The sequence below is a fragment of the Gracilinanus agilis genome, chromosome 2, assembly GCF_016433145.1.
Source record: "Gracilinanus agilis isolate LMUSP501 chromosome 2, AgileGrace, whole genome shotgun sequence".
NCBI classification, from domain to species: Eukaryota; Metazoa; Chordata; class Mammalia; order Didelphimorphia; family Didelphidae; genus Gracilinanus; species Gracilinanus agilis.
In genome coordinates this window covers 265,213,359-265,227,270 of record NC_058131.1, presented here as the reverse complement: position 1 = coordinate 265,227,270, position 13,912 = coordinate 265,213,359, and the positions used below count along the sequence as shown (strand labels likewise).

At 42.8% G+C, this 13,912-nt stretch overlaps 1 protein-coding gene across 1 annotated transcript in view; it reads left to right on the top strand.

Moving 5' to 3' along the window:
- The first annotated feature begins 481 nt into the window (after positions 1-481).
- The window catches only part of CHRNA4 (cholinergic receptor nicotinic alpha 4 subunit), a 54,636-nt gene continuing 41,205 nt past the window's right edge, over positions 482-13,912 (top strand). The window contains exons 1-4 of the mRNA XM_044659647.1: positions 482-563; positions 2,382-2,533; positions 12,425-12,469; positions 12,620-12,729. Of these exons, the coding sequence (XP_044515582.1) occupies positions 482-563; positions 2,382-2,533; positions 12,425-12,469; positions 12,620-12,729 (389 nt within the window). The remainder of the gene's footprint in view (positions 564-2,381; positions 2,534-12,424; positions 12,470-12,619; positions 12,730-13,912) is intronic.

The window sequence follows — 13,912 nt, the reverse complement described above, 5'->3', positions numbered from 1 at the left end:
TCTCTCTCCCTCCTCCTCCATTCCCTCCCCCGCAGCTCCCATCCGTCCTCACCTCCCTCCCTCCCCACCTCCTGCAGGAGGCGGGCAGGTCCAGACGGATTAAACGCACAGAGGCACAGTCCCGGGCACCTCTCTTCCGCCCAGCCTGGCCCGCTATTCCCTCTTCCTTCGTCCCGCTCTCTGTCAGCCTCCGCCTGCCTGTCTTCCTCCTTCCCTCCCTCCTTCCCGAGCCGTTGCCACTCGACGGGAGCCAGCCAGACCTTGGAAGAGGAGACTGGCCGGCGGGACTGACAGCTGGCTCCTGGCGGAGCTTTGCAGGGCGGAGGGGAGTTGGGCTGGGTATTCGGAGGCTGCCCCGCGGAGGGCGCCCTGAGATCGCGCCAAAGGGGCATGAAGTTGTTCGCAGGGGAGATCCAGACTACGGGAGGTGCCGGGGAGCCCAGAGACGCCCAGGTCTAGAGGCTCCTCAGCTCGGTGCGCCATGCGGCTCCAGGGGCCCCAGGGGTCGGCGCTGCTGCTGCTGCTACTGAGGGGGATGTTGATCCTAGGAGTTCTACTGCCAGGTAAGTTTCGGGGGCCTTAGGTATGTCCCCACCCCAAGCGGATCAAGAGACCCCAAGAAATTGCTGATGGGGACTGGACTCTGAGAGCAAAGCGGGACCACTGCGCTCCTGCAGTTTCAGATTCCATCCCACCTTGGCTACTCTGAAAAATAACAGAAAAGGAACCTTGGCCCCCCTACATCATCACCTTTGTGTGTGTGTGTGAGATGCTGTTGGACCTTTGGTTTTGCACCTAGGGGAGGGGGAGGAGAAGGGATAAATTAGACCACGGAAGTAGGAGGATTGAAGGCATTTGGAAAAGATTGGGGGATGGAGAAAGGGGGAGGGGAGGGAGGAGGAAAAGATTTTTTTTTCATTCCATCTCTGGCTTTGTTGGATATTGACACAAACTCCTCCCTAGACGCTTATGCCTGGTCCCAAATCTGTTGCCCCATTGTGAGTCCCTAATATCCTCTTCAATACTTTTCCTATTCTGCTCAGAAAGAAACAATGACTGTCAATGATTATTCAGACCCTTCTCTCCCTTTTCCACATCCCCTGCCATCATCTCTCCCTTGCTGTCACGGAGTTCCCTTCACTTCCCCTCCTTGCTTTTTCCCTCCCACCTTCAGCTTCCTTAGGCAAATGTCTGTCGTGTGGACTTTCTTCCTTGTTCCAGGTCGATGACTCCCTCCCACCTATTCCTACTCTAGCTTCTGGTGTCTCCTTTCTTGACTCAGTCCATGTCTTGTATAGATCTTGAACTACAAGGAGAGAGGATCATGCGGCACTGCCAGGAATGAATTTATCTCATGTCCTGTGAAATGTACATGGAGTATAGAGATTTTTCCCATCTTCTTTCAAGGGCTCTATCAGTGCTGGATTGTGGTAGTGATGATGTGTTGGGGGAGATGAGCATTGAACTAAACATGAGAAACTTGAAGCTTCTAGGCATAGCTCTCTCACTGCCTTGGTGACCTTGGGCAAGGCACTTAATCTTTCTGTGAAATGGGAATAATAATAAATGGTCTGACTGGGGATAGGGGGAGTACTGTGAAAAAAATGAAATGTTATATGAAAGAACCTTACAATGCAAGGGATGGTGATGGTGTTGGAAGCTAAGCAGGTTCCTTTCCTAATTTACATCCATTATCCTTCCAAGGATCCTGAGTTTCCCTCTCTAGCTCTCATAGTCTTCTCCAACTAGCCAGAATGAGCAGAACAAATCTCTCTGTATGCTTCTTTTCTCTTCCAGGGGCAGAAAGGAAATACCAACCTAAAATGAGGCCCTGAGGCTTCAGTTAATTTCAATGCAATATGCCTTTACTTTATCCCCACCAGCTACCACTGTGCAATGGTGAGCCTACCATTTCACGTCAACTCCTGAGCTCAGAAGACTCAGTCCTTTGGCATTTGAGGGGCTCATACTCTTGTTGAACAGAGAGAGAGAGAGGGAGAGAGAGAGAGAAAAAGAGAGAGAAAGAGAGAGAGGAGAGAGAGAGAGAGAGAGAGAGAGAGAGAGAGAGAGAGAGAAGAAGAAGAAGAAGAAGAAGAGAACATAAAATAGACCACATGCTTAGTAATTGACAATTTATAAAAAAAATTATAAAAAATGAAAAAAAATATAAAACAGATTGTGCTAATGTGGTCATCCCCATTTTGCAGAAATGGAAACTAAGAGCAACGAAGTGGCTTGCCTTTGTTCACATAGGTTGTAAGTAGATATTTCCACCTTTTCTCCACAGCAGAACAATTGTCTTTACCAGAAACAGTCTGTCACTACAGCAGCCTCCCTAGTGCCTGTTCTCCCCAGATTTACTATTTTACCTTTCTCTGCAGCATCTGGCCATGTGGAGACTAGAGCCCATGCTGAGGAAAGACTGCTGAAGAAACTCTTCTCTGGCTACAACAAGTGGTCCCGGCCTGTAGCCAACATCTCTGATGTGGTCCTTGTCCGATTTGGACTGTCCATTGCTCAGCTCATTGATGTGGTAGGTTCTGTTGCTACTCAGAAATATTGGGACCTGGGCAGCAAGAATTTGGCAGTGTTGGGCTTATGAAACTGAAAAACCCTTTAATGGATTTTCATCCTGTAGGGCCATTTTATCCCTCACAGAGAAGTACCGGCATTAATAGCTCTTCAGAATGTGGCCCCATTCACTGGAATCTTTTATTAGGAACTAGAGTGGAAACATTTACTGAAGTGTAATTTTAAGTGTGAGGTTCTCTTCAGCTTTATAGTGACTTGGTCCTACAACTGATGATTAGCCTCCTTTTCTCAGGACAGGAGTAGCTAAAACTAGGGAATAATAATACATCATGTCTTTAAAGGACTTGACATACACTCTCATTGGATCATCACAGTAACCATGGGAGCTAGATACTGCAGGTATTAGTATGCCCATTTCAAAGATGAGAGGCAGCATCGTGTAACAGAGTTGCCTTTGAAAGTCTTCTTCTAGAACATACTGGCTATATTACTTTGCACCAATCACTTGATCTATGTATTAGTGCTCTAGGAAATTCTAAGTGAGTCACAGAGAAGGTGCCCACCAGCATTGGGAAAGGCATCAACTAGGAGCTCTCCATGGTGATGAAATCACAGGTCCATTGTCATCTAGTTACTAACTCATCTTGTATGGCCTCGAGTCTAGTAGAGTTTCCACTATATGTGCCTCTCACGATGCAGAAGACTAATCTAGATATATCACTGTAAGTAATCACTTTGGTCAGGGCAATGCCACATCGATGCCACCAATATTATCGAAAATTCAAAGCCTGTGTTGTTTTTTTTTTTAATTCAGCCATAAAGATTGACCACTAATCCCCTAAGCAACCATCTTAAAAATCCATGCCACTGGTCACAGGGAGAATCAGGAGAGAGAGTGATGCAACTTATCCCTACTTCTGGGGGGAAAAACAAGATTCCAGAATGGTTCCTTCTGATAATATAAATAGCAACCTAGGTCTGCCATAAATGAGTACCTGTGACTACAAAATGTAGTTGTTCAGCCATTGCCCTTAAAACACTCACCCTTCAGCAAATTCTGTGCCAAACTGAGACTGAGTGGTGACCTAAGCTTTATAGATAATTGTAGTTGGTTCTCAATTATCCATGCTAATGGAATGGAACAGAAACAAAACCATAACTATTCACAGGTAACTGGGAGCTAAAAGTTATTATTGTCATTGGCAGTGCTTGTGTTTCCCATGGGACATCGAGGGGGTGAAATTGCATGAGCCAGGTCAGACATTTAAAAAGTTCCCATTTATCAAAGTACATTTATTCAGTACCATTTTGTGGGGTCACTTTTAGAGTTGGCAACCTGAATGGATAGTGAATGTATATAGTTTAGAATATGGAAATCTCTGTTCTGAAATTCCTGAAATGTCACCAGTACCTGCTTCCATCATTGAACTGGGAGTCAGAAGACCTGGGTTCTGATTTTGGTCCTTATTACTACCTGTGACCCTGAGCATACAACACATAGAATAATGCTTAATATGTTTATCGAATTGAACTGTTTGGGCCTCAGTTTTTTCACCTATAAAACTAGGTTAGACTAGATGATTTCTAAAGTCTGTTGTGATGGTGAAATCTGTGACCTTTATGATTAGACCATCTCTAAATTTTTTTCCAGCACGAACAATCTATATTCTCAGGCCTCTTTCACTTTTAACAATTTATGTTTTAAGGCTTCTTTTAGCTCTGACTTTTTCTGAGTCCATAATCATATAAATTGGGGCCAGGCTCCCTGGCCTACCTGTAGCTTAGCTTTCAAATTAGTGCCCAGTGTGGTGAATCTGAATAATTCAGAATGCTGGCCCTAAGGGCAGCCCTGCTATTAGAGTTTAGTCTATTAGCTATATGGAAAGATCAATAATAGTGTTTTGCTTTTCCAAAAAGATCTTCTTGTGGAGGCTAGAGCTTTGCCTTTCCACCCAGCTCAGGCTAGGGAGGGAATTAGAAAGGGGGTCTGGAAAGAAACCATTGTAAGGATATCATTCATGTTATGGGATAATCGCAAGATTGAGGGATAGTCCCAGATATTAGTCTCTGAGCCATAGGTTGTTAAGGGGTATTGCTACTCCCTTTCAGGCAATAGTCAGTTACTAAGGATTTGCAGATGAAGAAGGTAGGTCATATCTGGCAGTTTCCAGGAGCAGAGGCCACATTATTATCCTTGAGAGATCAGAAAACAGATTTCTTTCATTTTTTCTGGATTGTGTTTTGCCATATCAAGCAGGCATCTATTTCCTCTACTATTTTATCTGTAAAATGAACATAACTATGTATTTCCTTCTTGATACCTAGAAAATAGCAATTTGGTTCAGATAGAACTTACTATTTCCTGTGCAATTCAACAGGGGTTTAGGAAAAGAAGACATGACCTCTGCTCTCAAGGAATTTAAAGTTTAATTAACAGATGATGAGTCCTAGATGAGTAGTGGGAACTTTTGAGTGGGATAGGAGCTAGTTGGAAAGAGAGACAGAGAGACAAAGACAGAGAGACAGAGAGAAGAGAGAGAGAAAGCAACGAACTGAAATCTAATCATAGCATCATAGAGTTAGAAATTGAAAGTATCTTAGAGATCCTTAAACCCTCAGATGAGGAAACTGTCTATTAGAGGTGAAATAACTTGCCTTGAAAAGGCAAGGAAATGGGATCCATGAGGAAAAAAATGAACAAAAAATGAGACTGGTATATACGTGTGTGTGTGAGAGAGAGAGGGGAGGGAGAGAGAGAGAGAGAGAGAGAGAGAGAGAGAGAGAGAGAGAGAGAGAGAGAGAGAGAGAGAGAGAAGCCAGGCTTAAGCAGAAGATGTGTAAATGTGCTCTCTCTCATTTTCTGAGCTCACTACCCAGTCAGAGAGATGCCAGTGAGATGTGTGACAGAAATGAATTCTTGCTCAGTGTCAGCATCAATCCCCTGCATTAGACCAAGGTCACTTAGCCCCTCTCTGAGGCATCTTCCCTAGGGATGATCAGAGAAGCAGGATCAAGCACACAATCTCTAGACCGGCTAGCCGCCTCTAGTGGCCTGGCCAGACTTGCATGAAGTCTTTGCATTTTTCAGGACCACTGCAAAACAGGATTGCACACTCTAGGGAGACTAGGCTGATTGCTAGCAGAATTGTCCTTGTCACATGTAATCTCAGAATTCTACAGCCACTTCCTTTCCTTCTTCCTTTATTTCTTTTCCCTTCCTTATTTTTCCTTTTCTTATCCCTTAACCCTTTTCATCTCTTTCTTCTGTTCTCCTCCTTATCCATCCCCTTCCATCCTCCTGCCCCCTTGGGTTGTCTGGCCTCTCCTTTGGGATCTGTCACTAGAAAAGGAAAGAATCTGAGCTTCCCCCTTCTTGGCCATCTCCCTCTTTCCATTTCTCCATCTCAGGCCACCTAAGAACAGGAGACACAGATTCTGCTTCTATTATTGATCAGATTGTTGCCCTTCCTTGGGCCTTGGTTTTCCCATCTGTAAAAATAAAGGGATTTCACTAGATGATCTCTAAAGTCCCTCATAAAATTCGATGAGTCCAAGATAGATGATGGCATATAGTGTTTTAGATAGGCAAAGTTGTCCATTTAATATTCAGGCAACAAAGAGAGCAGTGATCCTTCACACCACAATCCCTGTGACTGTCAGGGTCTTCCAGAGTGGGCCAGCCCTGGCCGATGGAGTCCCTCAACTTTGGCCTGTTAAAAGATTTGTGCAATATTGATCTTCAGAGGAAAGTGTACAGTTGGGCTCCCTTTCCTTCCTGCTAAACCCTATTTCCTTAGAATATCTTTAGAGAAAGCACTGTCAGGGGAACTACTTTCTGATCTTTGCTCTTTTCCTATCTATGTACCTTTTGGCAAATCACTCCATTTCTCTGGGCTCTTGTTATTTCAAGTGGGAATATTATTATCTGCCCTACCTATATCACTGATCCTTTTTATTATTAGCGGTGGAGGGTTGGGTTGCAGGGGGAAAGTATGAGGGATATGAGATTTGTGTTTTCATTGGTGTCAGGAACTCAGGGTACAGAGACTCACTCTACTAATATAGATTAGCCACTATTTTACAATTTACAGTTTTAGAGAATTGCCCGGGGGCATTAAGTCATTAAATAACTTGCTTAGGGTCAACCTGTTAATATATATCAGAGTTGAGTCTTCCTTTCCCCCAGGCCAGCTCTCAATTCTTTACACTCTTTTTTAAACCCCTTAACTTCTGTGTATTGGCTCCTTGGTGGAAGAGTGGTAAGGGTGGACAATGGGGGTCAAGTGACTTGCCCAGGGTCATACAGCTGGGAAGTGTCTGAGGCTGGATTTGAACCTAGGACCTCCTGTCTCTAGGCCTGACTCTCAATCTACTGAGCTACCCAGCTGCCCCCTTCTCTATACTATTAAACTGCTTCCCACCCTGGGTTATTACCAAGGTCAAATAGGAGAACGTATGTGAATATGTTTTGAAAAGTACAAAATGATATGCAAATATGAGATATTATATGGTCACTCTGCATTTACAATAATGGAGAGCTGACTGTCTGGTGCTACTAGAGTACCATGGAGTTCATTCTCCTGCCTGTGTTGTCCTGCTAGGAGATGGGCCATAGGATTGCATATCTAGCGTAGAAGAGGGTTCAGAGGCCACTAGTCTAATGTCTTCATTTTACAGACAAGGAATCTGGGACCCAGGGACACCATAGGCCCAACATTACTTCCCCAGTGTTAGCCAATGCTAAAGGCAACATTTGAATCCAAGTCCTCCGAGTCCAGAATTTGATCTCTTTCCACTGGACTATGTTGTTGCCTGTGAACTTGGAGTCCTATTCCTAAAGCATTTTCATATTCAGAGACTCCATCTTGGACCAGAAAGTAACTTCTGGCAAAGGTCAGCTGCCTTATTCTTGCTACCAGAGGATTCCAATATGCTAACACTTTATGCAGATGTACTTTGCACTTTCCAAAGAATTTTCTCATTTAATTTTCACATCATTTCCAGGTTGGTATTTATTTCAGCACTTTGAGCATCTGTGGTTTCCCTACTGTGTATGTTCCCTCTATTGGTACAGATCACAGTCCCCTTAGTAGTAGATTATCTTCATGAATTGTCATGGCCCAGAAAATTTATCACTCAGTGACCATCCTTCCAGTGAGGAGCTCCAGACTTAGCCAGACTGGTCTTCAGATGACAGTGTCATAGGCCTGACACATCTGGGTAAGACATTCCAGAGCTCAAGTCTCACTGGTATTAACTATCATTACCATTGGGTTATTTCCATGTCATAATAAGGCATCACAAATTGCCCCTTGCCCCTCATGTTCCCTATAGAGTGAAGCTATTTTCCCTATTCCCTAGTTAATCCCTTTAACTCCAGATTTTTCCATTACTTCTTTCTAGCTTCAACAGCAGGATTTGAAAATGTTAATGTCTTCATTTTTTAAGTATTTTATTTAAATAAAAAAACCTTCTTGGATCAAAAAATAATAATAATAAGGCATCAGAGGAGCACTTTGGCAGAGGACCAAGTTGGTAGAACACATTATCATATCCCTTTTACAATGTGGAAATTGAAGTCCAAAGGAGTTGTGATTCACCCAATATCTCACCTCCACTCAGTCACCAGGTAGAACTCAGGCTCTCCCTTCTGAATCCAGGGCTCTTTGTGAAACTTGATGATTCACTATTTTAGAGAACCTTTGACTTTGGATGAACTCAGGTGGAAGATGAGAAAGATGCAGAAAGGGCACCCAGAAGGATAAGGGAAAATCTCACTGCCAGTTATAAACATTTCAGCCACTGTGATCCGGTATCCTTTATCTTGAAGGAGAAAAATAATGAGGCTAGGCATTCTACTCTAGTTGGAATCCCTGATGTTGTCGCTCTCTGGAAGCCATACCTTCCCCAGCAGCCCTCAGGTCTGAAGCAGCATTTTCAGTTGGCAGAAACCACACTGTGTCCCCAGCATTTTCTGTCAGTCACACCCACAGCAGTTATGACAGAAGAAAGCCTGCAGGCAGTAAATAATTTAATTAAGTTGCATTAACAATGCCCTAGCCTGACTTCATTTGATTTATATATGCACAGTTATTTACTGCACCTTTAAGCCCTCTTTGATGTAGCACTGGGCACAAAACCTGGGTCCAAGCAGCATAGCTGAGAGTTTTCTGGTGAGTGTGTCTAACATTGTGTAAGTGGATTAGCATGTGTGTGAACATGGGTTAATGTTGGAATGAACACGAGTGTTGAGGAATGAACATAAGGGAGTATTTACATGTGATTTGGTGTATGGATTAGCATGAGAACATTAGCATATGTGTGAGTGAACATTTGATGATGAATGAGAGGTCAAATGGCATATGCTGAGCTTGAAGTAAGAAAGACCTAGTTTAAATCCCACCTCGGGAACTTCTTGTGTATCATAGGCAACTCACTTAGCCTCCTCGTTCCTCAGTTTCCCTATCTGTCCAATGAGGGGGTTGGCCTTATGATTCTATGTGTGTGTATGTTAGCATGTTATGACTGTAAAGCGACTATAGTATGTGCTAACATATGAATGCTAATAATATGCATGCATGCATCGTGCATGTTAGTATATGTTAGTGTGTGAGTTTTTGTGATTGTATAAATGTGTATATCCATGTGTGTTTAGGAGTCTGTGAATGTTTCTATGTGCTAAAGGACTCAGATTTATGTTATAGGATCAGGCACTAGAATGAAACTGAGTTTTTGTCATCTGTGTCAGAGAACTCATTTTTACTAGAGCAAAAGAAATCTTCAGGAATGAGCAGCTGGAGGGGAAGGTCCAGCATGGGAAAGGACCCTGCATACACTTGGTACATTCCCCCAAGCAATGCACCATGAATATTTCATCCCTATTGTTCATTGCTCATGTGTGCAGAGGAGCAGCCCCATTCTAGTCCCCCCATTTACATCCTTAGCTCCCTTTCCCTGAGGGACTTTCAGATGTTGGTACCAGAATGGAGAATCAAATTCAGAGGAATGACAAGAAACTAGACAAAAGAGGGTAGTTTACTATAGATGTTTACTATAGATGAGATGAAGGAAAAGGCAAGTCAGATTTTCAGCAAAGATCTCAAATGTTTCAGTGAAGATGTGAGTAAAGGCTTCTTTTGCTAGTTGAAATTGAGTATAGGTAATGAATGGCCGCTAGGTGACACCTGGTCCTAGAGTCAAGAAGACCTGTGTTCAAATCTGGTCTCACAACTTCCTAGCTGTGTGATCCTGGAAAAGTCACTTTACCCTGCTTGCCTCAGTTTCCTCATCTGTAAAATGAGCTGGAGAAGGAAATAGCAAATCACTCCAGTACCTTTGCCAAGAATGCCCTGAATGGGATTACAAAAAGTTCAACATGATTGAAAGGACTGAAGAAGATAAAAAATGATGCTACTACTGGGGGCAGCTAGGTGGTTCAATGGATTGAGAGCTAGGCCCAGAGATGAGAGGTCCCGGGTTCAAATCTTGAGTCAGATACTTCTTAGCTATGCAACCCTGGACAAGTCACTTAACCCCCATTGACTCCAAGATAGAAGGTAAGGGTTTAAAAAAATTTTTTTAATTAAAAATAAATTTAAAATGAAAGTACTGTTGAAAAATAATTGTTAAGGTTCTCAGCTTTGAGCTGAGACAACTTTATACAAACTATGTTCCACCTTATGATTCTAATAAATCATCTTGACTTGTGCTCCTATCTATGTTTGACCCAGGAAGCCTAATAATTTCTCCCTAGGATTCCCCTTAATGATATCAAAATCCATCTAGGGTTCTACAGTTGTAAGTACATAGAGTCTTCAAATCCTTTGCAAGCATTCAAGTTAATTTTGTCAGATAAAGAACCGCCTTTTCTTTGATCCATAGAAAGTGTAAGATATTTAAAGAACCCACAGAAGCCCATAAACAGTCAAGAAAACTCTTCTTTCCTCTAGGGACCTATGTAGTCCTCCAAAATCAGTTGACAAAAACTAACCAACACATCGATTGAGTCTAACACTATACACAAAGTTCCACATCCACAGTACCTCACAATCTACAAAGAAGGGAAGGAAGTACATTTTCCCATTTTATATTCCATGTCAAGACAAGAACTGCGGCACACATCAAGTGAGCTTGAGAGGTCCTGAGGAGGGGCAGGAGATGAAGTCTGGGAATCTACATAGTGCTCTCTTTGGTTGATGGATCTGCAGAAAAGAAAGGCACAAATAACCCTTCACCTTCTGGTGAGCCAACCTTCACTCCTGCCACATCCCCTAGGCACCTATGGATCCTACCAGACCTGTGTTATCCTGAGATTTGAGGACTCCCCAAAAAAAGAATTTTGCACTTGGAGTTGCTGGCGTCACTCTCCTTTTGTCGTGACCCCTGTACAGTGTATATAACTGTAGGTTATTCAAAAAAAGAGATCAACCAAATTATTAGGTTTCCAGGAGTAAACCTGCCTAGTAGGAACATGAGCAGAGTGATTCATTAGAATCACAAGGTTGAATCTATGTGAGGTTAGTAGTGAAGGGCAAGGTCCATACTTGATCCTCTCCATTGTGGCTCAGGCCCTTGCTGCAACTCTTGCCACATGACTGATTGCTCACTGCTCTTCTCTCCTGAAAGCTCTATCCAGAAACTCAATTTTGTCCATGAAATTCTCCTTTCTCTCTCCTGAAGGAGGTGTCCAGGAACTCTTGACACCCTGCCACTACCCCTTGCTGAATCCACATGGTCTGCTTCTCTCCTGAGGCCATGTGGTTCCCCCTCTGGGAACTCCTTCAGCACTCTGCCACTGCCTCTTCATGGCTGAAATATCTGGGACTGAGAATTCATATCACTACTTCTTTATGGCAACAGCCACAGATAGTCAATGGCAGGAACTCTCAGCCCCAGAAATTTCAGTCAAGAAGAGAGTTTTCCAGGCTTCATCTCCTGCCTCTCCTTAGAATCCAAGATCATTTTCTGTGTGTCTATCTTGCAGTTCTGGTCTTGACATGGAAGGTAAAATGGGAAAATGTATTTCCTTTCCTTATTTGTAGATGTGGGATACTATGGATGCAATCAGTGTCCAACTCAAGTTATGTGGTGGTTGGTTTTACTTAACTGATTTTATTATCTTTCCAAGTTGTTTTTTGAAATAAGGGATGACTTTCTAGGGGGGAATATGTTCAGAAATGAAGGTGATATAAAAAAGAGAAGGTAGAATTTTTTAAGGAATTACAATCAGAGGCAATGCAAAGGGTTGGAGAAAGGAGAACAGATACTTATCTGGGAGCATGTAGTGAGAAGTTATAGAGCTGGCCATCTCAGAAATGTAGGATTGTACATACAATTTATTTGGAAAGAAATTCTAGCTGAAGAAGAGTAAGAACAATTTAATTTTATTTCTTGGGGGTACCAAACCTAGAAATAGGAAATACAGATCATGGTCTGCAGGATTGAAAGAATCCTTTTTACTCTGGTTTCAGTAGGAAAGTCCAAAAGGGTGGAACTTGACAATGGATTAGGCCAGTAAGGTTAACAGAAAGGTTTCTTCACTTGACCTCAGGTTAACTATATAATGTTGACCAAATAAAGGAGCAAAATTCAAGTTTGATGTAGACTTGGCAAAGCCTTTCTCAGAAGTCTTTATTTGAAAGGTTTATACAATTTCTCCAGGGCAGTACACCTAAGCTCACTCTCCTCTTCTCCTCTGGGACCCTGCTACCACCTAATGGGTGTTTGCTTCGGGTGCTCTGGGTGCCTGTTGTGTAGCCACAGGCTTCTGGGCCTTTGTTGCTGAGTTTATAGAAGAAGAAGGGAGAAGGAAATCAAATAGTTCACTAATAGTCCTCCACTGATGAACAGGAAAATAATGAGTTTCTTTCTTGTGTTCCCTTGCTTTTAATAGGATGAAAAGAATCAAATGATGACCACCAACATGTGGGTGAAACAGGTGAGTATGTCAAAAGGACTGACCCTTGTTTACTCTGTGCCTTGCCCTCTCTTCCACCTTACCATATCCTCAGACCTGCTTCTCTGCTTCTAACCATCTTGTTCTTGTTCTTTTATTTTTATATATTCTGGGACATATGGGTGCTTATAGGAGTGGCAAGATTACAAGCTTCGCTGGGACCCAATGGACTACGAGAATGTAACCTCAATTCGCATCCCCTCAGAGCTCATTTGGAGGCCTGACATCGTTCTCTACAACAAGTGAGTTTCTATCCAGTAATGCCTCCACTTCAACTTTCCTCCCAGTGCCAGAGAACATATTTTTGTGGCTCCTGTATTTGTACTAAGGTGCTGCATGATGTCCTGGGAAAAACCTTGAGATTTGCAAGAGACTTGTGTTTTTGTTCCTGTTGTGTCTCTCTGTGGCCTTGGGCATGTAATTCTCTCTCTTTGGGTCTCATTTTTTTCATCTATTTAATAAGGAGATTTTCTTGGGTGAGTTCTGTCATCCTTTTCAGCTATGCCATTCTTTGTGTCTATAAGGAACCAAGCTAGGCAGCTCAGTGGATAGAAAATCAAGCCTGAAGTCTTTTCTAGATTCAACTGTGGCCTCAGATACTTACTTCCTAGCTATGTGACCTTGGGCAAGTCACTTAACCTCAACTGCCCAGCCCTAACTGTTCTTCTGCCTTGAACCCTATCCTTAGTATCATTCTAAGACAGAAGGGAAGAGGTTAAAAAAAAAGAAAAGGAAAGGAACAACGAATACTCTTGTGATTTCACTGGCATAGGGAAATCTCAGAGGAAGAAACTCCCTCAACAAATGTAGGTTGGCACCTTTTCTGCAATTTATATTGTTACTTAGAGCATTGAGAAGTTAAACAACTTGCCCTGGATCACATAGCCAGTATGTGTCAGAGGCAGGATTTGAACCTAAATCTTCCAAATGTTGAACCCAGTTCTCTGTCCACTATACCATACTGCCTCTTCATATCTATGGCTCTAGAACATCAGTCTGTTACAGCACATACACTTTCTGTCTCTGTGAGTTTGACAAAGTCATTTACATCCTTAGATCTCAATTTCTTCATCTATAAAATGATATCATAGTTCAGTTGTGTCCTACGCTTTGTGGGGTTTTCTTGGCAAAAAGACTGGAATGGTCTGCTGTTTCCGTCTCTAGTTCTATGCAAGCAGGGGTTAAGTGACTTACTCAGGGTCACATAGCTAGCAAGTGTCTGAGGTCAGATTTATTCTGGTCTTTCTGACTCCAAGCCTAGTGCTCTATCCATTGTGCCACCAAACTGTCCCATAAAATGACTAGATGACCTCTAAAATTCCTTCAAGTTCTAATATAAAGACATCTTCAGAATGTGTTTATGTGGGAGGCAGCTGGTTGGCTCAATGGATTGAGACTCAGGTCCAGATATGGGAGGTCCTGGGC